General features: G+C 42.6%; 2 protein-coding genes and 1 pseudogene across 12 annotated transcripts in view; 2 read left to right on the top strand and 1 right to left on the bottom strand.

Annotated features, from left to right (window-relative positions):
* The window catches only part of LOC125165718 (olfactory receptor 2G3-like), a 278,541-nt gene that overhangs the window by 24,539 nt on the left and 227,007 nt on the right, over positions 1-26,995 (bottom strand). Inside the window, exon 1 of one of the 11 annotated variants that reach the window (XR_007152200.1) lies at positions 2,985-3,124. The exons of 9 other annotated variants lie outside the window; for them this stretch is intronic. The gene's annotated coding sequence lies outside the window, so the exon portion shown is untranslated. Of the gene's footprint in view, positions 1-2,943; positions 2,965-2,984; positions 3,125-26,995 lie in introns of those variants that run through there. One more of the 11 variants, XR_007152202.1, reaches the window with a different exon arrangement.
* LOC125165709 (olfactory receptor 2B6-like) lies at positions 10,825-11,946 on the top strand. The gene has a single exon (XM_047858911.1). The coding sequence runs from the start codon at positions 10,825-10,827 to the stop codon at positions 11,944-11,946; it is 1,122 nt and encodes a 373-aa protein (XP_047714867.1).
* LOC125165721 (ADP-ribosylation factor-like protein 2-binding protein) lies at positions 17,452-17,948 on the top strand (annotated as a pseudogene).

Here is a 26,995-nt window from a genome sequence, read left to right as displayed (position 1 = left end):
CCTGGCACCCAGCAGAGCTCAATCCACACTTACCTGATGATTTGGTGAAGGTGAGAGCAGTGTGTGGGTGCGATGAAAACAGGTCTTAGTGCCTGACCCTTCCTGCCTGCCATGTGCTGGCTCTCTCCCCCCTGGACTCCGTCTTTACAATGTCCCATGATCTTTCTGGTCATTTTTAAGTGGTAAAAATGCCCACGTTTAAGTAATAAAATATTCTCATGTCTGTGATTGAAGTGTCTGCCATCAGGCCTGGTCCAGCTCGAGAACCTGCAGGGGAATTGAGAGCTATGAGGGTCTCTGTCTCCACCTTGTGTGTGCTACTCTCGCCTTAGGCACGGGCTGTGACCTTGCCAGTGGAAAACTGCGGAGGGAAAAGGACACGGGCGACAGCAAAGTTTACTCCATAGCTAAAGGCTGTTTCATTCAGCTTCTCACATTTATGTATTTTGGGGCAATTACTATAAATCCATTCATCATGTTCACTGAACAGTCAATATCTACCGCTTTCTCCCACTCCGTTAATTCCAGGCCAGAATGCTTGGCTTCCCCTGAAAGTCCTTCTGGAGCCTTCCTCTCCCTCTGCCAGCCTGTCAGGGGTGTGGACACCAGTCAGGCTGTGACCCTGAGAGACACAGATGGCAGAGCCCCTCACTGAACTTAAGAGACATATGAATGGGGCGCGAGGGGGGCTCAGTCGGTTAGGCGTCCAACTTCAGCTCAGGTTGTGATCTCGCGGTCCGTGAGTTCGAGCCCCGTGTTGGGGCTGACAGCTCAGATCCTGGACCCTGCCTCGGGTTCTGTGTCTCCAACTCTCTCTACCCCTTCCCCACTCACACTCTGTCTCTCTCTCTCTCAAAAATAAACATTAAAGGGGGCGCCTGGGTGGCGCAGTCGGTTAAGCGTCCGACTTCAGCCAGGTCGCCATCTCGCGGTCCGTGAGTTCGAGCCCCGCGTCAGGCTCTGGGCTGATGGCTCAGAGCCTGGAGCCTGTTTCCGATTCTGTGTCTCCCTCTCTCTCTGCCCCTCCCCTGTTCATGCTCTGTCTCTCTCTGTCCCAAAAATAAATAAAAAATGTTGAAAAAAAATTTTTAAATAAATAAATAAATAAATAAACATTAAAGAAATTTTTAAAAAGGAAGAATGAGTATAGTATGTATAGATGGGAACTGACAGGGAGAGGGGATGGGCAGAGGTATGAGCGTGCCCATGTGTTTGTGCTCAGCGGTATGTATGTGCGTTACTGGGGGTGCATTTATTAGAATTAGAAAGTATACATGTAAACCAGTGTGTTGCTTGGGGCCCTTTTATATTGTTATAGTATCACTTCTTTTCACTCTTTTGAAAGACCATTCTGCACCTGTGCTGCTGTTGGATGCCCAGACCCAGATCTGCAAGTATATTGTCACATGCTATGTTACATGAACATAAGGGTCAATCATTGACAATGACTTAATATATTTTACTTTCATGATTATTTTTCACAAGTAACAAAACAATTTCAAGATGTGCAGTTATTATGAGGGAAGAATTGTGAAGCCTGAGGACATGTGCCCATTTGTCTTAAACATGACACACAGTGATGGTCTTTGGAAACATGCTTTGTCTCAGTGAGTGTATTTTAAACATTTTCATTTACAACTGGACTTTCAAAAGCCCATTACAAATCTCGGCCTCTTTAATCTTCTAGAAGGTAAAACATCTATGCCGAGGCCACTAACTTACACGCCACCAGGGAACCTCCTCTCCCTGACCCTTATCCCCATGTTGAGATTCAGCTACCCGGTCATCAACATGCAGGCCCAGAAGCTGACTCCTTCCTCAACACCATGCACCAGAACAGGCCAGGAGGTTGTTGTTTTTTTTTTTTTTTACTTTGAACATGTTAAGATATTTTTATTATTTATTTACTTGAGTATATTTGACACACAATGCTGCACTGGTGTCAGGCATACAAGTGATTGGACAAGCTAATATGTTATACTGTGCTGCCCCAATGCATCACGGTTACAGCATCACTGTATGTTCTAAATGCAAATACCATACGATTTCACTCATGCATGGAATTTAAGAAACCCAACAAATAAACAGAGAGGGGAAAGAGAGAGAGAGAGAGGCAAACCAAGAAACAGACTCTTACCCACGGAGAACACACTGATGGGAGGTGGGAGGATGGGGGAACAGGTGATGGGGATGAAGAGGGCACTGGTCCTGAGGAGCACCAGGTGCTGCATGTGTGAAATCACTGTGTGCTACACCTGAAACTAGTGCTACACGCATGTTAACTGACATTTTAAAAAATCTTGGAAGAAGAAAATAAATGCATCACGTGAATTTATATTAATAAGCTAGTGGACTAGAAGAGTTAACTAGTCCGTGAAAGAAATACTTTTGAAATTATGTGTGCATAATGATTAAACATTTAGAACACAGATATAAATGATTAAACATTTAGAACACAGATATAAATGTTTATTACTTCCAAGAGCCAAATGTTTGCCATTTTGTAGGAAAAAGAACCACTAAAATCTCCAGAAGCTGACTGTCGTTTATATAACAAATATTCTTGGGGAAAGGGGTTCTGCCGGCAGCTCAGTGGGTTGAGTGTCAGACTCTGGGTTTCAGCTCAGGTCACGATCTCACGGTTCTGGGACCAGGCCGCCCCCCGCCCCCCGTGGGGCTCAGAGCGTTCAGCTTGGGATTGATTCTCTGTCTCCTCGCTCTCTGCCCCGCCCCCACACTCGCGCTGTCTCTCAAAATAAATAAACTTAAAAAAAAAAAATCCTTGAGGAAAAAAATCACTTCAAAATTATGGTTGAGGAGCTGAAACGGTATTTACGTACATGAAACATCAATGTCGCTGAATCCTCCTCATTTACACGGTTTCTCATAAGCCACAGACTGAGCGCATTGTATCCTTCTAACAGTTCTTTCTCCCTTATTTACCTTTTTGTGTGATAGATTTTACCTCGGCTCCTGACACTCACGTCTCAGGAAAACTGCTTCCCAGCGAGCCTCCGGAGCCCTTCTGGTCCACCCGCTCTGGCTTCTGCGGGACCCCGCGGTCCCCCACCACTGTGACTTCACGGCAGACGGCCGTCCCTCCTGCCCGCAGCTCCACCTGTTCCGGCACGTGCCCAACGTGCCCAACGTGCCCAACGACCCCTCCCAGCTGCGCCTGCTTTCCACCCTCCCCACCAATACGCCAACAATCCCAGACCACCACCGTCTCTAACAACAGTCTCCTCTTTATCACAGGAAAAGCTTTCGTTCACCTTGTGGTGCCCTGTAGACAGACTGGATCAGAGAATCTGGGTTTTAACTGCAAGGCTTCCTTTCTGAGCCTGTGGGATTTTTATTGAAGTGGTTTTATTTTGTTTTTTTGTTTTTTTGTCTGAGTCCACTCGTGCGCAGGAAAAGAATGAGCTTATTACGTCGGGTCAAGGTGAAAAGGGGTGGAGTTTGTGTGGCCAGCCGCAGGAGGCCCCACTTCCCAGGCTCCTTTGTTTGCAGATCCTGATTGACTTAGGTAAACGAGACCGTTTGGGGCATCATGTCCTTCTGATGCTGCACTTTTAACTCCACTCCGGTTTTCACCGAAAGAGAGCAAACCCGTGACAGTCTAGACCCCCCTCCTTCAGTAAACGCAGAGCCCAGGCCCGCTCTCTCGGGGACAGCGAGGGACAGTGACTTGTTCCTGTTGGCCGTGGCTACAGGCATCTTGCGATCAGAGGAACCACAAGGCCCCTTCCGACCACAATATTGGTTATTGATAGGCTGAGACCAGCACAAAACAATAGGAAAAGGACCTGGAAAACAGTGATCAGTAAATATCAGTTAACAGCTCTTCAGTCTTGTACTCTCCTCTTATTTGGATCCAATATGTGCTTATTATTTTTTTTTTAATTTTTTTTTCAACATTTATTTATTTTTGGGACAGAGAGAGACAGGGCATGAACGGGGGAGGGGCAGAGAGAGAGGGAGACACAGAATCGGAAACAGGCTCCAGGCTCGGAGCCATCAGCCCAGAGCCTGACGCGGGGCTCGAACTCACGGACCGCGAGATCATGACCTGAGCTGAAGTCTGAGGCTTAACCGACTGCGCCACCCAGGCGCCCCTGCTTATTATTTTCAATTGTTCTAACACAAATTCTTACCTAGTCAGTAATTAGATGCCCACTTATGCTTACATCTGAATGGAAAATCAATCACCCGAAAATATGGGTAAATTAATCCTTTTTTGGGTCTTTATAATATGGAAAAAACGTATGACTTATTTTTTCTCTGCATACTTATAGAAAGTGTGACACATCTTTTTTTTTTTTTAATGCTTATTTGTTTTGAGAGAGACTGTGAGTGGGGGAGGAGCAGAGAGGAGAGAATCCCAAGCAGGCTCCACGCTCATCAAGGAGCCTGACCCAGGGCTCGAACACACAACCCTGGGATCATGACCTGAGCCAAAATCAAGAGTCTGATGCTCAACCGACTGAGCGACCGGGTGCCCCTATTTTTTTTTTTTCTTTTTGACACAAGGCTTTAATGGTGGTAACTGAGCTGAAGCTGTCATTGCCAAAAGGCATCTAGTCTATTCATTGTGTTTGGAATTACTCTCTACAGGAAACTGTGCTACTATTAACCTGGCCAACAATGAATTTAAAGTAGTTGACCTATGAAATAAAAATATCCTCCCCAATGTTCCCTGAATAAATACAAGCTGAAATGTAGCCATTGGCAAATGGCTATCACTGTTTGCAAGCAACATAAAATATTCTTATAAAATACATTTCTTCATTTGTGAAATAGTTAAAAGGTCATAATAGATACAAAATAAAACAAGAAGGCAAGTACACTGAATGCCTGTGTGTTTGAGAGATTCATAACAAAGCATAGACCTCCTGACCAGTGCCTAACACTTGGAAGAAAGACATAAAACTGCAAATACAAGGAATAAAAGAATCACTTTTCAGGCAAAAATGACCTGGACACACTGAGGACCAGACCAGACAGCATCATCTCTGAATGATGGAAATCAGGTCACTGGCTCCCAGCGATATACATCAGGAATAAAAATGATACTACATACTACGTTTTTATAACTGTACAAATCTTTATTGAATAAAAAGTTGAGATGCATTTTTTGAACTTAGCATACATTTTTCTATTGTTTGATCCTCATAAGCAGCAACATAAACAGATTTTTAAAACAGAGTTCTGATTAGGCACAGTAAATTGAACAAAAATGTTGATTCCCATTCCTTTCTAAACACCATAAAAATTACATTACATAAAAGCTGATGTGAATCTATAAGGACCAGCAGGCTGGAGAGGGACCGACAGCCAAGAACAGATGGATAAACTTTTGGAAGATGTGAGATGACAAGGATGGGAGGAAGCCAAGGAAGGGGGGAGAAGCTGCTCTCAGAGGACTGGCGAGGCAGCTGGTAGGAGCCAGAACTGGAGCCTCAGGGCAGCCTGGGGAGCAGGCAGGTGTCAGCAGGATGCTCAAGACAGAAGGGTTTAGAAATGTGCCCTAAGGTTTATAGCAGCACTTTCAACAATAGCCAAATTGTGGAAAGAGCCTGAATGTCCATCAACTGACGAATGGATAAAGAAGATGTGGTTTATATATACAATGGAATACTACTTGGCAATGAGAAAGAATGAAGTCCTGCCATTTTCAGCAATGTGGATGGAACTGGAAAGTATCATGCTGAGTGAGTGAAATAAGTCAGTCAGAGAAGGACAGATATCATATGTTTTCACTCATATGTGGAAGTTGAGAAACTTGACAGAAGACCGTGGGGGGGGGGGGGGAAGGGGAAAAAATAGTTTCAAACAGAGAGGGAGGCAAACCATAAGAGACTCTTAAATACAGAGAACATACTGAGGGTTAATGGGAGGGTGGGCGAGAAGGGAAAGTGGGTGATGGGCATTGAGGAGGGCACCTATTGGGATGAGCACTGGGTGTTGTATGGAAGCCACTTGGCAATAAATTATATTAAATAAAGAAATAAAGAAATGTGCCCAGCAGGCGGCTCGTGACAGGATAGAGAAGACAGAGGCTGACAGGTGTCCTGTGTGGACAATCACATCGTTTCACTCCCACTGTGCCTTCTGCTGCCCCAAAGGTGTGATAGAAGGAGAAATAAAGGCTAATGTAAAGGAGATAGGAGCAAAAATGTATGCTGAATGTTCATTTTGGTGGCTCGCCCTGAGGAGTATAGATTGGCAATGCTCAGTAGCTTGGAAGAAGAAAATCTACATCAAATTTGGGAGCATTTGTCTTGCTCCCTGTCTACGTGGCTATGATCTTGGGCACGTTCTTTGATTTTTCTGAGTTTGGGGACTGCCATCAGCTAAATAGGAATAGTTCAAATGTGCTTCCCTAATTTATACAGTGACTATGATTACCAAATGAATTAATAAATATCTTATGTTTATTAAATACCTTGTATGATAAATATGAGTTAGAATGAAGAGCCATTATGGGAGAGAAACATGTAAAAATCATTTTAGAAAGATGAATTTTGTGACTGACTGAAGTTCTTATTTTTCTCAGAATAGTGAGCATATGTAAGGAGTAATTTTACCTAATTCATAATCAATATTTTAAAAATCATCTGAACAACCACTAAGACCAAGTCTTATTGGAATGGATTTAATTTCCTCTGAGGTGACTTTCTGAACTTGCCCAAAGTTTGTACTTGGTTGGAAACTTTATCTTGGTTGCTTCTGAGGTTGTCTCACTTGCTGGTCCCTCTGGCTCTTCTGTCCCGGGCATGTTGGTGGCAGACGTTAATTATGCTGAGTCTCAGAGGCTTACATGGAATCACAGCATGCAGACTCAGGGGAAAGCGCTGCGGGGGGCTGCGGGGCCTGGGGATGGCCATAACTGGGAGCCGGTGCCTTGACCCTTCAGTAGGTGAGGGGAGCGGGGTTGACGCTGCACAGAGCCCAAAGGAAATCCAGACAGCAGACCAGGGTCTGGGAGTCACGTCTGAGCCTGAGGTCAGTCTTCCCCAACAGCCCCTCTCTGTCCCAAGCAAACAACCTGATAGATTTTATAGCCCAGCACCAGGTCAACAACGCAACGGTTTGGGGAGGGAAGGAGAGTCAAAATCAGAGGGAACCTTCCTTTGCTGCTCCATACAGTTGGGGAAGGAAGCATTCAGGAATAGAACTGTAGAGTAAAAAAATAAATAATTAAAAAATATTGATTTCACGGCCACTGACATTTTTGTTTGCGAAAACAATGGAATTAAGAAAAGTGTATTGGGGTGCCTGGGTGGCTGAGTCGCTTGAGCCTCCAACTTCGGCTCAGGTCATGATCTCGCAGTTCATGAGTTCGAGCCCGTGTCGGGCTCTGTGCTGACAGCTCAGAGCCTGGAGCCTGTTTCAGATTCTGTGTCTCCCTCTCTCTCTCTGCCCTCCCCCACTCCTGTGCTCTCTCTCTCTCTCTCTCTCAAAAATGAATAAACATTAAAAAAAAGAAGAAAGAAAAGTGTACTGATGTAGGATTCAAATCATACATTATTCAAATCTTTGCTTCTAAATTTACCAGATTTATGTGCTTGGGCAAGTCCTGTAGCCTCTTGGTGCCTGAGTTTTCTCTGTTCTATCATTTAAAAAAGTATTCTTACTTTAGGGGATTATTATGAGAACAAATGAAACATACATGCGAGGAGGGCTCATTATATGCACAAAATCGATTATATATACATACACAAAACTTATATGCATTTATATATTATGGAAAGTTAGATACGAACATTCTGGTATTTGCAGATCCTTGTTATACATTATTCTGTTATAAGGAAAGCTATGGAGAAATGCAATTGTTTCCTATTAGTGTCGTTTACCTTTGGGACCTTGTATTTTCATTTAAATATCCTAAGATGTGCCTTTTCCCCACTCCTCTAGACTGAAATTGTGATTTACGTTACAAAGTTTGTAGATAATAAGGTACTGACTTCGTGTGGGAACCAATTGAGATCTGAAAGACCCACCATTCAAACAAATCCAAGACTGTTTAGAACAAGGGAATCCAGTACATGGCATCCAGGCATGGCATCAGGCCGTAGGGACGATTCGTAGACATCACATTAAAAAGAAATATCTGAAGTGAATCACAGGAGAAATGAACACCAAAATATGGCAATAAAACACTTAGAATGTTTGCATTATGAGTAATGTGGGCATATTTCACTCTGCCCTGGCTTCTTGGTCAGGGAGTAGAGAAGCAGCTGGTGTATCTAGTTCTGCGGTGACGAAATATCAGCGAGACCCACCGAGGCCATGAGTGAAAGGAAATCATAACGTCAAGATGCTGGAGTGATCTAACCCACCACAACCCCAGAGGGAAGCATTTCAGAGCTTCAGGCTTTAACTGAATTCCAATTAATTAAAAGGTGGAAAATACCCATCGTCTAAACTTGCGTCTAGAAGTCACACCCTTACTCTTAGAGAGTATGTATTAAGTCCAGTCAGAAAAGGGGCCAGGTACTAAAACAAGGATATAAGTATATACACACCCATATATATAGGTATATGCACATAAAATAAAATGTATTGTGTGTCACAGGAGAATTACAAATACACTGTTCTGGAGGGTCAGTAAAGAGGGTGGGGCATACTTAGGAACCTTTTTAACCTGAAATGATGCTCACAGGACAGAAAGCAGTGGGTGTTCCCACAAAGTGGGAAGGAGAAGTGGGCTGGATTGTGGGTACGTCCGGATGGCTGGAGCCCTCGAGTCTAAGGCTGTGTTGTGATATAGTGTGTGGAGACTCACTGAAGAATTCTGAGCTGTGTGTGCACGGTCAGGTCTGAACTAAGGAAAGACTTCTCCAAACGTGCTGGGTCTCTATGAAGATGAGAACCTGTAAGTGGGGAGACCAGCTGGACAGCTAGAGACTATGGAACATGGAACTATATTCTGTGTCTGCTGAGATATGTTTGAGTAGATACAGATTTCATGGATCGATGTGACAGACAGTGTGAAGGAAGAACTGGTCCCACTTGACAGCCTGGGACACAGACAATTGCAATTCACAGATAAGCGTTCTGCTCTGAGCACTGAAAGAATTGTGGTTCTGTCCATAAAAAACAGACGCTGTGAGTGTGAGAAGGAGTCAGGTCCGGATTTAGTGATTCTGAGGTCTGGGCTTGAAGCAGACACGTTTCCCTGCCTTCTGTTGCCTTCTGTTACTCCCCTCTGTCTGATTTCATAACCCAGTGACAGCAGCATAGGACCCAGCCACGCAGGCACACGGATCCCACCAGTGGGGGGCAAGAGGAGAAGGAGGAGCAGAGGGGTTCCAGAGTTGTCCTCCTGACCCATCACCCATTGATTGCAAATATCACATACTCTGTGTACAGAAGTTAAGAAAATTCCAGTACGTTAGGGAATTCATGAGTAGGGAAAGAAATAATAACTATTAATAGCTACTGAATTATCAACATATGAAAAGAATTGAGTTACATGTGCCGTTTACACTGTATCACTCTGTCCTATGAGAAAATTAGGGTCATTCTAAAGCTGAGAAATTGAACCACAAAAAAAGATGATGTGACATCTCCAAAGTCACACTCCTGCAAAATGGAATGGTCAGGTTTGAAGCAAGAAGGAAAATGCCTTTTATAAAATAACTAGAGAGAAATACAACATGAATTTGCCATAAATGGGAGCAAAACTGAAAGGAATTTGGGATTTTAGGGAACGGAAAAAGTACTCATTGGATTTTTTTTTTAATTCCGCTATAGTTAACATGCAGTGTAATATAGTTTCAGGTCTACAACAGAGTGACTCAACATTTACATACAACATCCAGTGCTCCTCACAAGTGCCCCCTCCTTAATGCCCATCATCCATCTAGCCCATCCCCCACCCGCCTCCCTCCATCAACCCTCACTTTGTTCTTTGTAAGTTAAGAGTCTGTTTCCTAGTTTGTCTTTTTCTTCCTTTTGCTCATTTGTTTTGTGTCTTAAATTCCATATATGAGTGAAATCATATGGTATTTGTCTTTCTCTGAGTGACTTATTTTGCTTACATTCTACTCTCTAGCTCCATGCACATCATCCAATTGTTGCATAATAAAGAGCTGTGTGATCTGGATGGGAAGGTGCAGGTGCACCAGGAGGCAGGAATGTGTGACAGTGAGTGAGAGAGGAGAATAAAGTTGGGGGGGAGGGGTAAATTTAAATGGCTATCCTGAAGGGTTAGAAATTCATATTTAGCCCTGAAACTCAGGGAGCCAAACATCTGAACCTCTTTCTGGATGCCTCCCTCCCTCAGAGGTAAAACTTGCCTCACATTTATCCAGATATTTTTCAAGTAACATTTTTTCAGCAAGCGAGGTTTTGAGGATTGTTTTGTGTGTGTATCATCCTGTTTGAACTTTTTGTTTCTTCCCTCTATTTAAAAATTTTCTGAATAGGATGAGAATTAGGCTGGGAAGGGGTGAGCGGCATCCTAAAAGTGCAAACTCCCATAACGTAAAATCTGTGCAGGGCAGTTCCCAGGAAGATTGTGACCGGGTCAGTCTAAGGAAGGTCATCACCTGCTGACCCTCAAGCTGACCTCTGTTTCACTTGTATTTGGGAAGCTCCACCTCCTCCCCACTCTGCTTTAATCTGTACTCCATTGTTGTCGTTAAATATTCATAACGTGTACAGGTGATGGAAGTTCTATGAAACTTTTTGGAAGATACAAAATCCCGAAAGGGGTGAGTAGCTAACCAGACAGCACCCACAAGGGAAGCCACACTTCCTATTTTGCTGGTGCTCTCCTTATTCCTCTCTCAAGGATCTTTCAGTGGTACATTGGCAATGCTGACTCAACATGTCATCATAATCAAGGTACAGGTGCAGATCACAGCAGAAATGGGAAGCCCAGCTCACCACCTCTTGTCCCTACTTCTCAGCAGCTCCCTCTTACCGCTGACACCCGTGCCTGGCAGTGGGCACTTAGAGGTTCCAGCTAGCACTTCACCTGTCCGTGACAACATGTGGATCAACAATCAGAGCTCTCGAGATGACTTCATCTTACTGGGATTCTCCGACCGCCCCTGGCTGGAGACGCCACTCTTTGTATTCTTTCTGGTGGCCTATATCTTTGCCTTATTTGGGAACGTGTCCATTATCCTTGTTTCCCGCCTAGACCCCCAGCTTGACAGTCCCATGTACTTTTTTGTCTCTAATCTGTCTCTACTGGACCTCTGCTACACTACCAGCACCGTGCCACAGATGTTAGTCAACCTTAGGGGACCAGAAAAGACCATTAGCTATGGTGGCTGTGTGGCCCAACTCTACATTTTCTTGGCCTTGGGTTCTACTGAATGCATACTTCTAGCCATCATGGCCTTGGATCGCTATACTGCTGTTTGCAAGCCCCTGCACTACCCAATCATCATGAGTCACAGACGCTGCATCCACATGGCCACTGGGACCTGGATCAGTGGCTTTGCCAACTCCCTTGTGCAGTCCACCCTCACCGTGGTGGTCCCACGGTGTGGACACAGGGTGGTGGACCATTTCTTCTGTGAAGTTCCTGCTCTTTTGAAACTAGCGTGTGCTGATACTCATGTGAATGAGGCTGAGCTCAACGTGCTGGGGGCGCTGCTGCTTCTGGTGCCCCTCACCCTCATCCTGGGCACCTATGTGCTCATTGCTCGGGCAGTAATGAGGATCCGCTCTGCTGAAAGTCGCTGGAAGGCCTTCAATACCTGTGCTTCACACCTGCTGGTCGTGTCCCTCTTCTACTTCACAGCCATCAGTATGTACGTCCAGCCTCCCTCTAGCTACTCTCATGACAGGGGGAAGATCATGGCTCTCTTCTATGGGATTGTCACTCCCACACTCAATCCATTTATCTACACACTGAGGAACAAGGACGTGAAAGCTGCCCTGGGAAGGGCACTGACCAAGGAGTTCTGGGTCAAGACAGGATGATCTCTGGAAAGGAGACCCACGAAGCAAGGAGAGATGTGTCAGCCTTTCAGGGAAGATTCTGGGCATGAAGTTATGAGACAATGCTGCATCATGTGTCATGAAGTTCACAGATGGAGCAGGACCAGAAAGGAGCAACAAGTCTGGGTGACCTCAGAGCTGTTTTCCACTTATGAGAACACCTGTCTTACAATACGAATCCCATAAGGTCATGTCACCTTCCTCCCCAACCTTGGCTACTAGGTAACCCTAACTGCTGGCTAACTTAGTTTCAGAGGGGAAATTGGTGCAATAACTAGGCAAAAATATATTTAGAAAATATAGAAAATATATTTGGCCTGCATTATTTCTAAATGAATCCCCAAAAAATTAGAAATAATCACGTATTTAAAAAAACAACAACCATGCCACTGCCATCTTGAGTCGACTTTAATCAACACATATTGACACCATGCAGTCATCCTCTGGCATTTGATGACCAACTGTGTCACCCATGAGGGCCTCGGACCCAAAAGCAAGTGAACACAAGAGGCACTGAGGTCAAAAGCATCTAAAATAAAAATATGCAAAGGGAAAAATCCATGAAAAAATTTAGAGTCAGTGAATTTAAAGTACACATTATTTTGACCTGAAACCCAAGTCAGTCTTTGTTATGATAAACAACAATGAGGTCATGGTCAATGAAACAGAAGTTACTCGGGGCCAAGAGACAAAACAAAGCACAGTGAACAGTGGGAAATATTCTAAGTCAAGAAACTGTACTAGTGACTAGAGAGTTTGACAAAGTAGCTTCTTTCACCATGTGAACGTGTCCTGCTTCAGCGTGGGAGTTAGGGGAATATGATGTTGAATGCAAAGCCTTAGTTCATCTATCAGACTTATTTTTAAAAAATGTTTTATAACTCCTGGCTATATGTTGTTTCACACTTACATTTTAGTCAAAATAGACTGAATTCAGCAAAAACTCAATGCTATTGCCTGTGTGAAAATCAAATCTCACATTTCATGAATGGGTATATATACCCCCTCAACGGAGTCATGTGTGCCTTTAGGGGACAAAATTCATAACCTTTGACTACAGTTCCTTTGCCACTAAAAAGGGGTGCTAACATTTGCCTTAATTCAAAGGTGTGTGAAATTATGTTCTTCACAGGACATTGACTTTAATATTTAACATTGTAACTCTGTTTCCTATAAGCTAAATCTAGATAATTTTTTTAAAGTTTATTATTTTTGAGAGAGAAAGACAGAGCATGAGCAAGGGAGGGACAGAGAGACAGGGAGACACAGAATCCGAAGCAGGCTCCAGGCTCTGAGCTGTCAGCACAGAGCCTGACACAGGGTTGGAACTCATGGACCGCAAGATCATGACCTGAGACAAAGTTAGACGCTTAACTGACTGAGCCACCCAGGTGCCCCAAGCAAATCTAGATAATAAAAATTTAATTCTAAATTCATAGAGCTCTAATGCATTTTCAATTTGAAGATTTATAAAATCATGGACTAAGCACTTATTCTGACTTATCAATACAATTTCTATGTTATTGTCTCCCTTTTAATACACATTATTGAGCTTTCTGTATAAAATTATCCTTTCCAAAGTCTACCCATCCATAAATACACTTAATAATTTTTACTTATTTCATTTCAGTTCTTTGCAGTTACTTTACACTAATGGATCAGAGTCCCTTAATAATATACACTCCAAGGTCTTAATCAACATGAATAATTTTCTGAGAATCCTTCAGTGTATTTTACAAGGTTCTTTAATTTGGGGAAATAAATACACTGACTGAATTCTAGAATCTGGATTAAACTGGTATATGGCTGGGAACATTAAGGATGCATCAGGTTCAATATCCTGTCAGAGATTCTGAAAATTTGGAATTGCAAATGTTAATGATAACACAAAACATGCATAAAATCTCTCCCCGGAGATAAAATACTCTAGTAAATGGAGATTACCACATGCCATGGAGTACTTCCTAGGACCCTCCTCCCTCTCCCCCTCCCACATATCACCATCAATCCTGCCATGGGTATTTCCTAGGACCCTCCCCCTCCCCACATATCAGCATCAATCCTGGACATTTCTAGCTCAGCATATTAAACTTCATTAAAAAAAAAAATTCACAACCCTAAGGGCTGTGTCCTGCAGTGGCTTCTGTTTGAACACTTTATTGTGTTCACTGCCTGTCAGGAGACCTCCTTCCCAAACCCCCCTGTAATATTCATATTTTAATGCCTTACATATCTGCAGATTTCTTTACAATGCTTTTGCATGATAAACATTTAGTAAATACACTAACGTAATTAGGTCAAGATATGGCTCTTTTTTCCCTCCCCGATGCCTACTGCACTAACCCCCTTCCTGAAGGGACAGTGTGAGGCTCTGCTCCTGTTAATGATGTACCATGAACACATCACTGTCTGTGGCCCAGCTGTAAGTCAGATGAAGGTGGAACAGGGAGGAAAAAGATTTTGCAAAATAAAGGCTCCTGGTTATACAAGGGAAAGACAGTCTGTTACCTCAATGTTTCTCCTTGGTTTCTTTAAACCACTAAAAAACTTTTTGGTTGCAGTGTTTCTCGAATTCATGATTCATTTTAACATGGAACCTCAAATCAGTACTATCTAAAATATAAAATGTATCCTAGTATGTATTAAGAAAAAATGTTTATGGGTTTAATTTATTAATTCTAGTAAAGCGGTATATCTCTCAGAGGGTATTTGAAGTCACTAGGCAAAAATGCTACATCTTCTTGGGTTTGTTAGTTTTGTTTAAAGGTCTAGATAGACTTAAAAATAACTGAACATTAAAACGACTATTTTGTATTGAAGTGATCAGGGATATATTATTGTGTGGAAGTTGCATACATTTTTAAACAAAAACATGGGTTTTCAAAAATATTTAGTGCTGATGTGAGAGGCTGTCCCCAAACCCTAGGGATATATTTTGATTTATTTTCAGTATTACAGATATAGTAGAGCAAAACCCTGAGATTTAAGCAAAAAAAGAACTCAATAGCTACTTGCCATTTGCAACTAAGTGGATGGAAATAGAGAGTATTATGCTAAGGGAAATTAGTCAGAGAAAGACAAATATCATATAACTTCACTCATATGAGGACTTTAAGATACAAAACAGATGAACATAAGGGAAGGGAAGCAAAAATAATATAAAAACAGGGAGGGGGGCAAAACATAAAGGACTCTTAAACATAGAGAACAAACAGAGGGTGACTGGAGGGATGGGGGGAGATGGGCTAAATGGATAAGGGGGCTTAGGAAATCTACTCCTGAAATCACTGTTGCACCATATGCTAACTTGGATGTATTTAAAAAAAAATAAATTTAAAAAAAGAACTGAATATTTAATTTTACAAATGTAATTAATACTTCTTCATGAATTCTGCCTGGTATTTTACAAGTTTATATATTTAAATACATCACTAAGTGAATTATTGTATGTGTATTGCCAAACAGGCAAATCAATTTGGTGCAGGGTTAAAATCAAGATTAAAAAAGAAATCTTTTTAACATTCATGAAAGTATTATGAAACATTAGTGAATTGGTTAAATATTATATTGTAAAATTTTGCAAATATCAGTAAGTCATTAAATAGAAAAATGCTTTGTGATATAGAAAGAACAGCAGGCAAGCACATTCAATAGGTAAAAATATTTACGACAAAACAAAGTCATATTATTGTTTTTATGGAAGGAGAACTAGACACTTCCCAACAGAGTCAGGAAAAAAATCAAGGTTTCCCTCTGATCACAATTTTTATTACTGTTTTGGATTAACCACCTGCTATAGACTGAATGTTTGTGTCCTTCCAAAATTCATACGTGGAACTCACTCTCCATGTGTTAGTATTTGTATGTGAGCTTTCGGGAGCTGATTGGGTGGAGAGGGGGAGACTGTGGATGGGCTCAGAGCCCCCTGGTCCCTCATTCCATGAGCAAAGAGCACAGTGAACACGGCTGTCTGTGAACCAGGAGGCCCACACCACACAAGGGTCTCCTGGCTGCTTGACGTTGGAACTGCCAGACTGCAGAACTGTGATAAATAGATTTCTGTTCTGGATAAGCCACAGCCTATCGTATTTTGTTATAGCAGCCAAACAGAATAAGAATAAAAGAACACCCATTGCCTTAAAAGAATTAGATTATTAAAAATGCGTGAAGATTATAAAACAAGGAAGGCAGTGGCATTTTAATTAGCTGTTCCAATAGTGAGGTTTCACTTATGTTGCAAATGTTTATTCCTTTACTCAGTGAATAGTTATTGATGTCACATGTATGTAAGCCACTGAACTAGAAGAGGCAATCTGAAGTGAATAAGACATTGGCCCGTTCTCAAAGAGTACAAATCTAGAAGAAAACAGAGATGTGAATAAATAAGGACACAAAGCTGAGAGTCTAGAAAGACTCTAAAAGGTAAAGGCTGTAAAGGGTGAGAGACGACGTTGTGAAACAGAGACAATCATCTCTGGATCCTGCAGAGGGCCAGTGTCCAGCTGAGTGTCCAGCAGCACGGCGGTCGGCACGAGCCCGCAGGAAACTGTGCAGGCTGAGGGAGTGGAGGACACGGTCCCCGAGCTTACACAAGGGCTGGGGACGCTGTGACTTCCCAGCAGCCAGACTTAAACGTAAGGCTCATGGACACTGGGGTCGGCGCCCCAAAGCCCCAGCCGGGACAGTAATCACCCTCAGCCATTCGCAACGGCCCTGGTCTCACCTAACAAATCCTCAAAAGAGCCAGCAGTATCAGATCGTTTCCAAGTGACTTCCAGAAAAAAGATGAAGACCTTTTATAGGGATATAAATATATCTACCTTCTAATTACATCGGGACCACGTGACTCGGGGAAATAAAATGTGAGTGTAAGTAATAAGTGTCTTCAAAATTCCTGTCTTCTGGAGGCGGGGCGCGCCGCGGGGCTGCGGGTAACTGACGCCAGTCCCTCACTGCGGCTGCAGCGCGCAGAACCTGGGCGCCGAGAGAGGCCTGGCCCCGCGTGGGGTCGAGCCGGCGCGGCTGCCGCCGGGGAGCCTGAAGCGCGGGGCCACACACGCAGGGCCCAACTCATTAGGCCGTGAGCGGCCGCGGCCTTGGCGGCGAGGCCTCCCAGGTGCCGGCTGGGGCCCTAAGGAGCGGAGCTCAGGCTGGGCCCCGGCCGCCGCGGGCGGGATAAGAGGCGGAGGGGCTGGGGCGCCTCCGGTGGCTCAGTGGGTTAAGCGTCCGACTTCCGGCTCAGGTCCTGATCTCGAGGTTTGTGAGTTTGAGCGCTGCGGGGGGCTGTGTGCTGACAGCTCGGAGCCTGGAGCCTGCTTCGGATTCTGTGCCTCCGTCTCTCTCTGCCCCTCCCCCACCTGTGCTCTGTCTCTCTCTATCAAAAATAAAATAAAATGTAAAATATATATATATATTTAAAAATATATTTAAAAAAAAAAAGAGGCCTACGGTCCTGCTCGCGCGTGGAGGAGAAGGAGGCAACCGCGGCGGCGGCTGTTTTCCTAGAGAAAGAGAGCTTCGCTCTGTCCTTCTCTTCTGCCTCTGATGCAGAATTTGATGCTGTGGTTGGATATTTAGAGGACATTATCATGGATGACGAGTTCCAGTTATTACAGAGGAATTTCATGGACAAGTACTACCAGGAGTTTGAAGACACAGAAGAGAATAAACTCACCTACACACCTATTTTTAACGAATATATTTCTTTGGTAGAAAAGTATATTGAAGAACAGCTGCTGGAGCGGATTCCTGGATTTAACATGGCACCTTTCACCACAACTTCGCAGCACCATAACGATGAAGTGGCTGGTGACATATTTGACATGCTGCTCACGTTCACAGATTTTCTGGCTTTTAAGGAAATGTTTCTGGACTAGAGAGCAGAAAAAGAAGGCTGGGGACTGGATTTAAGCAGTGGTTTGGTGGTGACTTCATTGTGCAAATCATCCCCTGTGCCAGCTTCCCAGAATGATCTGCGGCACTAGGTCCTACCACCAGGCAACGATATCTTTCTGGACGTCGCCAGCCCCATAGACTGGAAGAGGCTTTGGCTATGAGACAGAATACATCTTGGAAAGACTGGCTCTGCTCCACAACTCTTCACTGACGTTAAGTATTGGTGGGTCAGAAGACAGTCTTCTGACCCTCCTAGGCCCGTGAAGCACCTTGTGTTCAGTAATCCTAGCACTCCTCCCCAAGTAGGCCCCTCTCTCTGGCCTGAGTCAGGCTCCTCTGGAGCAAGCCTGAGGCCCGCATTCCCCCAGGGACCCCTTCCCCAGCATAAATGTTGGTAGGTCAGCAGCATTTGGAAGAACCCACCAGCTCCAGCCCTCTTTGGCTCCGCATGTCCATCAGGCTTTTTGTGTGCTCACAGCTTCCTGTATGCATCAGTTTCGGTCCTGCAGCCTCAGAGGGGTTTTTACCTGTGTGGGAACATTTCTCTAGGGTGTTCCTTGAGCTGGCTGCCCTCTGCAGCAGCTCCCATCCCGGCTAGTCCTGGCCGTAGGAATAACTGAGAGATGACCCTGACCTGAAGCTACATGTGAAAATCACTTCCTTGTCTTACACTCGGCAGTCCCTGCATCACTCTGTCTTCTGCTGGTCCTGATGTAGTCTGTTTCCAGAATTCTTTTAAGAATTTTTAGAAAACTATTTTTATAGATGAATACTCAGGCTAACCTAGTGGCTATAATCTCAGAGCTTCCATGATTACTTACTTAAAGATCAAAGTATTATATACTGTGTGCTTTTTAGCTATTATCGCTATCAAAGCAAAGATGCTTTCTACGTTGGGGTACCTAGTTTACTGGCCCCAATGAGTGTGTGTTTATGCTGGAAGTAGGCTAAAAGGTCTCCCTTTTTTACAGCATGTTAAGTGTTCGTACAGGTTTGCTAAAACGCTTTCTGTATAAATCAGTTTGTTAGGTTTTCTGTTGGAGTAGGGACTCTGCAGTTCCTTCCTCCTGTCAAAATCTCCCTACCAAGGCAGTGTTCCACTGGGCTGGCTCAGCATGAGGAGGAGAGAGCAAACAGCTTTAATAGTCATATGTATGCTTTGATTTAGCACAGTGTTTCATAGAAATTACCAGAAAACATGATGTCACATCTCTAGAAAGAAAAGACATAGTATTTCAATTCTCAATGTGTACCTTCCATATTTTTTTTAAGTAAAAATAAGACTATACTTATAAAAAAAATCCTGTCTTCTGGAAAACAGTGTGGAGGTTACTCAAAAAATTAAAAATAGAACTATCCTATGATCCAGCAATACCACTGCTAGGAATTTACCCAAGGGATACAGGAGTGCTGATGCATAGGGGCACTTGTACCCCAATGTTTATAGCAGCACTTTCAACAATAGTCAAATTATGGAAAGAGCCTGAATGTCCATCAACTGACGAATGGATAAAGAAGATGTGGTTTATATATGCAATGGAATACTCCTTGGCAATAAGAAAGAATGAAGTCTGGCCATTTGCAGCAACATGGATAGAACTAGAAGGTATTATGCTAAGTGAAATAAGTTATACAGAGAAAGAAAGTACCATATGTTTTCACTCTTATGTGGATCTTTCAGAAACTTAACAGAAGACCATGGGGGAGGGGAGGGGGAGGAAGTTACAGAGAAGGAGGGAGGCAAACCATAAGAGACTGAGAACAAACTGAGGGTTGATGGGGGATGGGGGAGAGGGGAGGGTGGGTGATGGGCATTGAGGAGGGCACCTGTTGGGATGAGCACTGTGTGTTGAGAAACCAATTTCTCAAAAATTATATTAAAAAAATAAAATAAAACTCCTGTCTTTCCCCCTACTTCTGGCACTTCTCCTGGGCCTCAGCAACCTTGCAGGTCACATTTTGAGAGGTCTGGATCACCTGGTTATTGGAAAGAATAAGACACTGATTTCCAAAGTCATATTTCATATGAATAAAAAATGTAGTATTTGGGTCTAAATTACTGAGTTGGGATTGTTACTGCAGCTAGCCCTAACCTCCCTTGAACAATACAGGTACAGCACACATAAAATCCCAAAAGTAAGGTAAGCATTATTGTGAAAAAGTGTTTAAACTTGATACCTGGAAAATAAATACCACAATTAGGTAAAATACCAGTATTCCCACTATACCCCACATACACCTATAAGAAGTGCAAACCAATTTTGCTTGTGTGACACTTTACACTGATAGCCATGTTTATAAACGTAAGCAAGCACATGATTTTCTGAGTTCGGTTTAGCAAGTAAAAAACCCTTAAAGTTTTTGTGTAAATCCACGGCGTGGTTGGTGGGAGGGGTACGTGAAGGAGAAAATGCTCAAACCAGCAAGCAAGCCAAAGCAGCATTCCTTATGTTAACTGAATCACACAATAAGTCCAGATACCCTCCATCCCCACCCAGTTAGGATCTATTTCTCTTGTGCTGAGAACTTGTAAGATCTACTCTGATAGGTGGGAAGAGGGCAGTGGAGCAGGAAGTCCCTGGGCTGGCCTCACCCACGAACACAACTATGTAACTCAATCATTCTGAACACCCCAAAACGAACCTGAAGACTGTCAGGACAAGCTCCACAACCTAAGGTAGAGAAGAGGCCACAGCCAAGAAGGTAGGAATGCCCAGATGCAGTTTGGGAGAGAAATGGACCTTGGCCGCTGGGATGGGGAGGGAGCTAAGGTCGAGGTCAAGGAGAAGGGCAAGGGAGGGGGTGGGGAATGATGAATCTCCCTAGCAGCCATCCAGCAGGGCTAGAGGGGCTGGATCTCCTGACTTCTGGCAACAGCAGGAATTCAAGCCTGGAATATTAAAGGAGGAGGCTGGGATCAGCCTGAGGGCACTGCCTTGCTCTGGGAGACAAAGAGGGACAAACAGCCCAAGGACAGCGAGGAGGAGGCAATCTGAGAAGCTCCTGGGGTGCAGAGTGGGGAGGTTATTTGCTCATCTCTGTGCACATCCCAGAGAGGCAGCATTCTCAGAAAGACCCCACTAGGAACAGGACGTGGCCGGAGCCATTTCCCTCCTGTGGCCACCAGCAGCCAACACTCACCACCTAACTGGCTTCTGACAGGTGTGAGGTGATATTTCACTGTAATTGACTGATGAATGGATAAAGATGTGGAATATATATATATATATATATATATACACACAATATATTACTCATTCATCAAAAGGGATGAAATGTTGCCATTTACAATTGACACAGATGGAGGTAGAGAGTATTATGCTAAGCGAAACAAGTCAGGGAAAGATGAATACCGCATGATTTCACTCATACGTGGAGTTTAAGAAACAAAACAGATGATCATAGAAAAACAGAAAGAGACAAACCAGGAAACAGACTCTTAACTGTAGAGAACAAACCAACCAATGGTTAACAGAGGGGAGACTGTGGGGGATGGGTGAATGGGAATCAAGGAGGGTGAAAAAGGCGGGCCTACCCCAGCTGACTCCATCTTGTTCTGTGTCCTTCACCTTGACCACGCCTCCTCCCCTTGAGTAACCTCCCGCTCACCTGCCTAACAGGACTCGGACCCTTCCCCAGCCAATCGGCTGAGGCCACAGCCATTATCTCATCAACTGCCCCTAGGCCCCAATTAAACCTTTGTCCTTTTGAAACTCGCTCTCTCTCCCCGGTATCTCACCGCTGCGTCGGTGAAGGTAGGGGACTGAGCTCGAGCTACCTCGAATAAAGGCTCTTTTGCTTTTACATCGGACTCAGCTCCCTGGCGGTCTTTGGGGATCATGAATTCTGGGCATAACTGAGGGCACTTGTGATGAGCACTGGGTATTGTGTGTCAATACTGAATCAATAAATTGCACACCTGAAATTAATATTACACTGTACTTTAACTAACTGGAGTTAAATTTTTTTTTTAATGTTTATTTATTTTTGAGAGAGAGATGGAGCATGAGCCAGGGAGGGGCAGAAAGAGGAAGACACAGAATCGGAAGCAGGCTCCAGGCTCTGAGCTGCCAGCACAGAGACCAACGTGGGGCTTGAACCCACAAACTGCAAGATCCTGACCTGAGACAAAGTCGGACGCTTAACCAACTGAGCCACCCAGGTGCCCCTTAACTAACAGGAGTTTAAATAAAAACTTTTTAAAAATGGCCAGAATGAAATCTTGTCATTTGCAACTACATGGATGGAACCGGAGGGTATTATATTAAGTGAAATTAGTCAGAGAAAGACAAAAATCATGACTTCACTCATATGAGGACTTTAAGAGACAAAACAGATGGACATAGGAAAGGGAAACAAAAATAATATAAAAACAGGGAGGGGGACAAAACAAAAGAGACTCATAAATATGGAGAACAAACTTAGGGTTGCTGGAGGGTTTGTGGGAGGGGGGATGGGCTAAATGGGTAAGGGGTATTAAGGAATCTACTGAAATCATTGCTTCAGTATATACTAATTTGGATGTAAATTTTAAAAAATAAAAAAATAAAGTTAAATAAAAAAATGGTCAGAAGACATAAATAGACATTTTTCCAAAGAAATCCAGATGGCTAGCAGACACATGAAAAGATGCTCAACACCACTCCTCATCAGGGAAATACAAATCAAAACCATGATGAGATACCACCTCACACCAGTCAGAATGGCTAACATTGACAATTCAGGCAACAACAGGTGTTGGTAAGGATGTGGAGAAAGGGGAACCTTGCACTGTTGGCGGGAATGCAAACTGGTGCAGTCACTCTAGAAAATAGAGTATGGAGGTACCTCAAAAATTTAAAATTTAAAATTTAAATTTTTAAATTTAAGTGATTTGATATATGCATATGTTGTGAAACGATCAGACAATAACTCTAGATACCGTCCATCCACACGCACAGTTAGGATCTATTTTTCCAACTACCCTATGACCCAGCAATTGCACTACTAGGTATTTACCCAAAGAATACAAAAACACTAATTCAAAGTGATACATGCACACTGATGTTTATAGAAGCATTATCAACAATAGCCAAATTATGAAAACAGTCCAGTGTTGATCAACTGATGAATGGATAAAGAATATGTAGTATGTATACACCCCTCCAACACACACACACACAATGGACTATTACTCAGCCATGAAAAATGAAATCTTGCCATTTGCAGCAATGTGGATGAAACTAGAGCGTATTATGCTAAGTGAAATGAGTCAGTCAGAGAAAGATAAATACCCTATGATTCCACTCATATGTGGAATTTAAGAAACAAAACAAATGAGCAAAGGGGAAAAACAGACAAACCAAGAAAAGACTTATCTATACAGAACACACTGATGGTCACCAGAGGGAGGTGGGAGGGGGGAGAGAGAAATGTCATGGGGATGAAGGAGGGTATAGAGCACTGGGTGTTGTTTGCAAGTGTTGAATCACCATGTTGTACACCTGAAACTAATATTACACTGTATGTTAACTGGAATTAAACTTAAAACTTACAAAAATCTACTCTAGTAGCAACGTTCAAATATATATTATTGTTAAGTATAGTCACCATGCTGTACAAGGCATTCCCAGAACTTACTTGTCTTAAACCCGAAGTTTGTATCCTTTGATGACTTTCACCCATTTTGCCCAGGCCCCTCTCTCCACCTGTGTTAACCACCAATCTGTTCTCTGTGAATGAGTTCCTTTCTGTTTAGATCACACAGTATTTGTCTGTCTCTATATGACTTATTTACCTGACAACCATTTTTAGTATTGAAAATATAGGTCCCTTCTGAGCTGTCCAGTAATTTGAATAAATGACAGCTAATCACTTTTGCTGCAAACACACTCCTTTTTCTATAATCTTCTTAAAGTTTTCAATTCTGGAATGATTCAGTTTTGGTTTGATGAGGACAGTAGATATTTTAGATTTTTTTTTTTTTTGAGTTTTTATTTTGGCGGTCATTGGATGCTTTTTAACATGTATTTATGGGATTTACCCATTCTTTAAACAAGAAAACACACCCACCCACCTCTCCAATTTCTATGTGATTTTGTATATGAGATATATTTTATTATTTTGTCCTATTTGAACTATACCATGATTTTCTTGGAATTAGTCCACTAATTAATATGTTGACATGCTTGGATTCTCTAATATTGATTTTAACTTCTTTTGATAATCATCTACCACTCTCATCCAAAGCTTTAATGAAAATATTGATCAGATCACAATAAAAACCTGTATTAAAATAGCAGATAGTCTTCTGAAAACTTAATTTCAGAGATCTCTTTTTGATCACTTTGATTACTTTTTGATCACTTTATTGTTCATGAAAACGTTATAAAAACAGGTGAGATGCTCCCAGAGACACTTCCTGAGGTACTGAAGCAGGACTATAATTAATGATCTGGACTCAAAACCAAGCCTGCTGGTTTACAACTTTTAAAATTCAATTTCTTAATAGTAAAAATAGGGGAACTTAGAGCTATTTTTAAGTGGTGGTCAAATGGAATATAACTGACATTGAAATTTTGATATTTAGGAGTAGTTGGAAGATTTAGAAATTTTTAATTTCTTTTACCGTTAAGAAAGTAGATCCAACTTTGGCTCAGGTCATGATCTCACAGTTTTTGAGTTTGAGCCCCGTGTCGGGCTCTGTGCTGACAGCTCAGAGCCTGGAGCCTGCTTCGGATTCTGTGTCTCCCTGTCTCTCTGCCCTTCCCCATCCACTCCCTGCCTCTCTCTCTCTCTCAAAAATAAATAAACATTATAAAACAAACAAAAAAAAACGAAAGTAGATTTAATTAATGTTCATATTGCAATAAAAAATGCCTTTCCTACAATGATAGGAATTTGAAAACTGAATACATAGGTCTTTAGTTGAAAATTACTCATTTATGTGATTGTTATAATGGGACCCAGACGATCAGGTTCAGAGTTATTTTAGAAAAGATAGTGCTTAGATGAGGTTTAAACTCAGTGAGCTCTGAATATTGCTTTAGTGCTAAGATACTTGATTCTATTATTATGTATAAGTGTATACAAACAAATAATTACTAAATATTTCCTTTTTCTTTTTTTTTCTTTTTTACTGTTCATTTATTTTTGAGAGAGAGAGAAGAAAAAGAGACAGCATGAGCTGGGGAGGGACAGAGAGAGAGGGAGACACAGAATCCAAAGCAGACTCCAGGTTCTGAGTAGTCAGCACAGAGGTGGATGCGGGGCTTGAACCCATGAACTGTGAGATCATAACCTGAGCCAAAGTTGGATGCTCAACCGACTGAGCCACCCAGGCACCCCAGTATACCCTTTTTCTAAATGAGGCCCTTATGAGCAGGCATGATTCTATTGATGACCACTAAATTGAAATTGTTAATAGAAAGTTGAATTGAAACAGAAATTGAATTGTTAATGAAAAAATACCGTTTTCTAGAGAAATCTAAGTCTGACCTTATACTGTAGAAAATAAGTTATACACATTATGCATTTTTCCCTCCCTGGAAGGCACAGGCTACAAGATACAGTTAACCTAAGATGGTAATTAATTACTTTCCACTGAGGCAATCCCTTGGGGGGCCACTCCATTAAGCCCCACGCTCTGAACTGTGTTTACCTGAAACACCACCCTCGCCGAGCAGACCTGCTCCCTGGTACCTGGGCCGCACTCGATTCTTTTCAGTGTCAATGGGCTTTGGGAGAAGTTAAAATGTCCCTGGGTCTATGCCCTCTGTTCAGCCTCTTATGAAAGCATCTCAGTCCTTTCCTGGCCTGAACATTTCAGAGACCAGGCTACCAACTTGGCTTTTAAAACAAAGATGCTCAGTTTTAGGATTAATTGAGATTTGCTCCTACTGACCAAGACCAACTCTGGTGAGTGCAACTTCTCCATATTTTGCGAAATGTATAGCCATCCTCCTGAGGAGAATGGTCACGATGTCTGTGTTTCCTCTCACATCTCATTCATGTTCTGAACCTCGTTCATGTTCAGACACCTATGAAACCTCTAAAATAGATCTAGCAAATCCACAAATGATCTTCAAAATGGCCAATTCAATGTGCTTTTGTTGTTATTTTAAATTTCCTTTCTTAAACATATGATCCTATCATATAGTTTCTTCTAAAACATTTCTCTTCCATTGGCTCTGTGAGGCCACTCACTGCTGGTTTTCTCCTTCCTCTGTGACTGTCTTCCTCAGCCCCTGGCTCCTCTCATGCATATCTCTTGAAATTTGACGGTATCTGAACATCATCCTCAGCCCTATTTTCTGTCTTTTTTTCCCCTAAAAATATTCTTGTAAGTGCCTTTCAAAGGAGCTAGGTTCACTGCTTTTCTACACTGATGGTGTTTTCAGTTCTAGATCCTCATATTCGACCTCAAGCTCAGCACACAATCACCTCAGACTGGGTCTTTCTCATCAGGGTCACCTCCTCTCCCAACCACCTCCCTGTCTGTATCTGTTTTGGAGAATAGCACAACATCTTTTCTCTGTACGTCCATCACATCAGGTTTTATCTGCCCATTTTCTCTTGTACTTGTCACTTCTTCTTGTCACACTTACAGATCAGTTCAAACCTTCACCATCCCTGGCAATATTTCATTTTCAATCTTACATCCTGCTAATCCAACATCCATGCTGTTGCCAGAATGCTTCCTAAAAATTAGTTTCAGCGAGTTCTCAAAATAGATTACAGCAAAACAAAAAGGTACTACCTCAGTGATTTTCAACCTCTTTCCATTGGGTAGGGATTAATCAATGTAATAAACCACAGTATCTGATGGACTAATTCAAGCAACTTGATAAACTGTATAGAATTGAAATCAATCAAGTATATACCCAGTTAAATATTTACTTAGTGCTTCTATGTTAGGTACCATTATCAAAGGTGGAGAAATGGACAGAGATGGTGAAGAAATTGCCTTCTTGACCAAGAAACTCACTGAAGGTGAATTGACCTTTCAACAAATCCACAGATTTTTAAAAAGAAGTAGAAATCAGTGGAGTAAACTCTGATACACAGAATGGCTTTATGATTCTACAGTATCACCTTTAACATAAAACGTGACACCAGCCAATCCCCCTAACAATTATGTTATATGTGGTATTAAGGT

This window comes from Prionailurus viverrinus, chromosome B2 (genome assembly GCF_022837055.1).
Source record: "Prionailurus viverrinus isolate Anna chromosome B2, UM_Priviv_1.0, whole genome shotgun sequence".
NCBI classification, from domain to species: Eukaryota; Metazoa; Chordata; class Mammalia; order Carnivora; family Felidae; genus Prionailurus; species Prionailurus viverrinus.
Note: the sequence above shows the minus strand (reverse complement) of the source record. Positions and strands in the feature narration are given on the sequence as shown.

Bases quoted from the DNA above. Each gene is read 5' to 3' on its own strand.
- LOC125165709 (XM_047858911.1), top strand. From the start codon at position 10,825: ATGCTGACTCAACATGTCATCATAATCAAGGTACAGGTGCAGATCACA.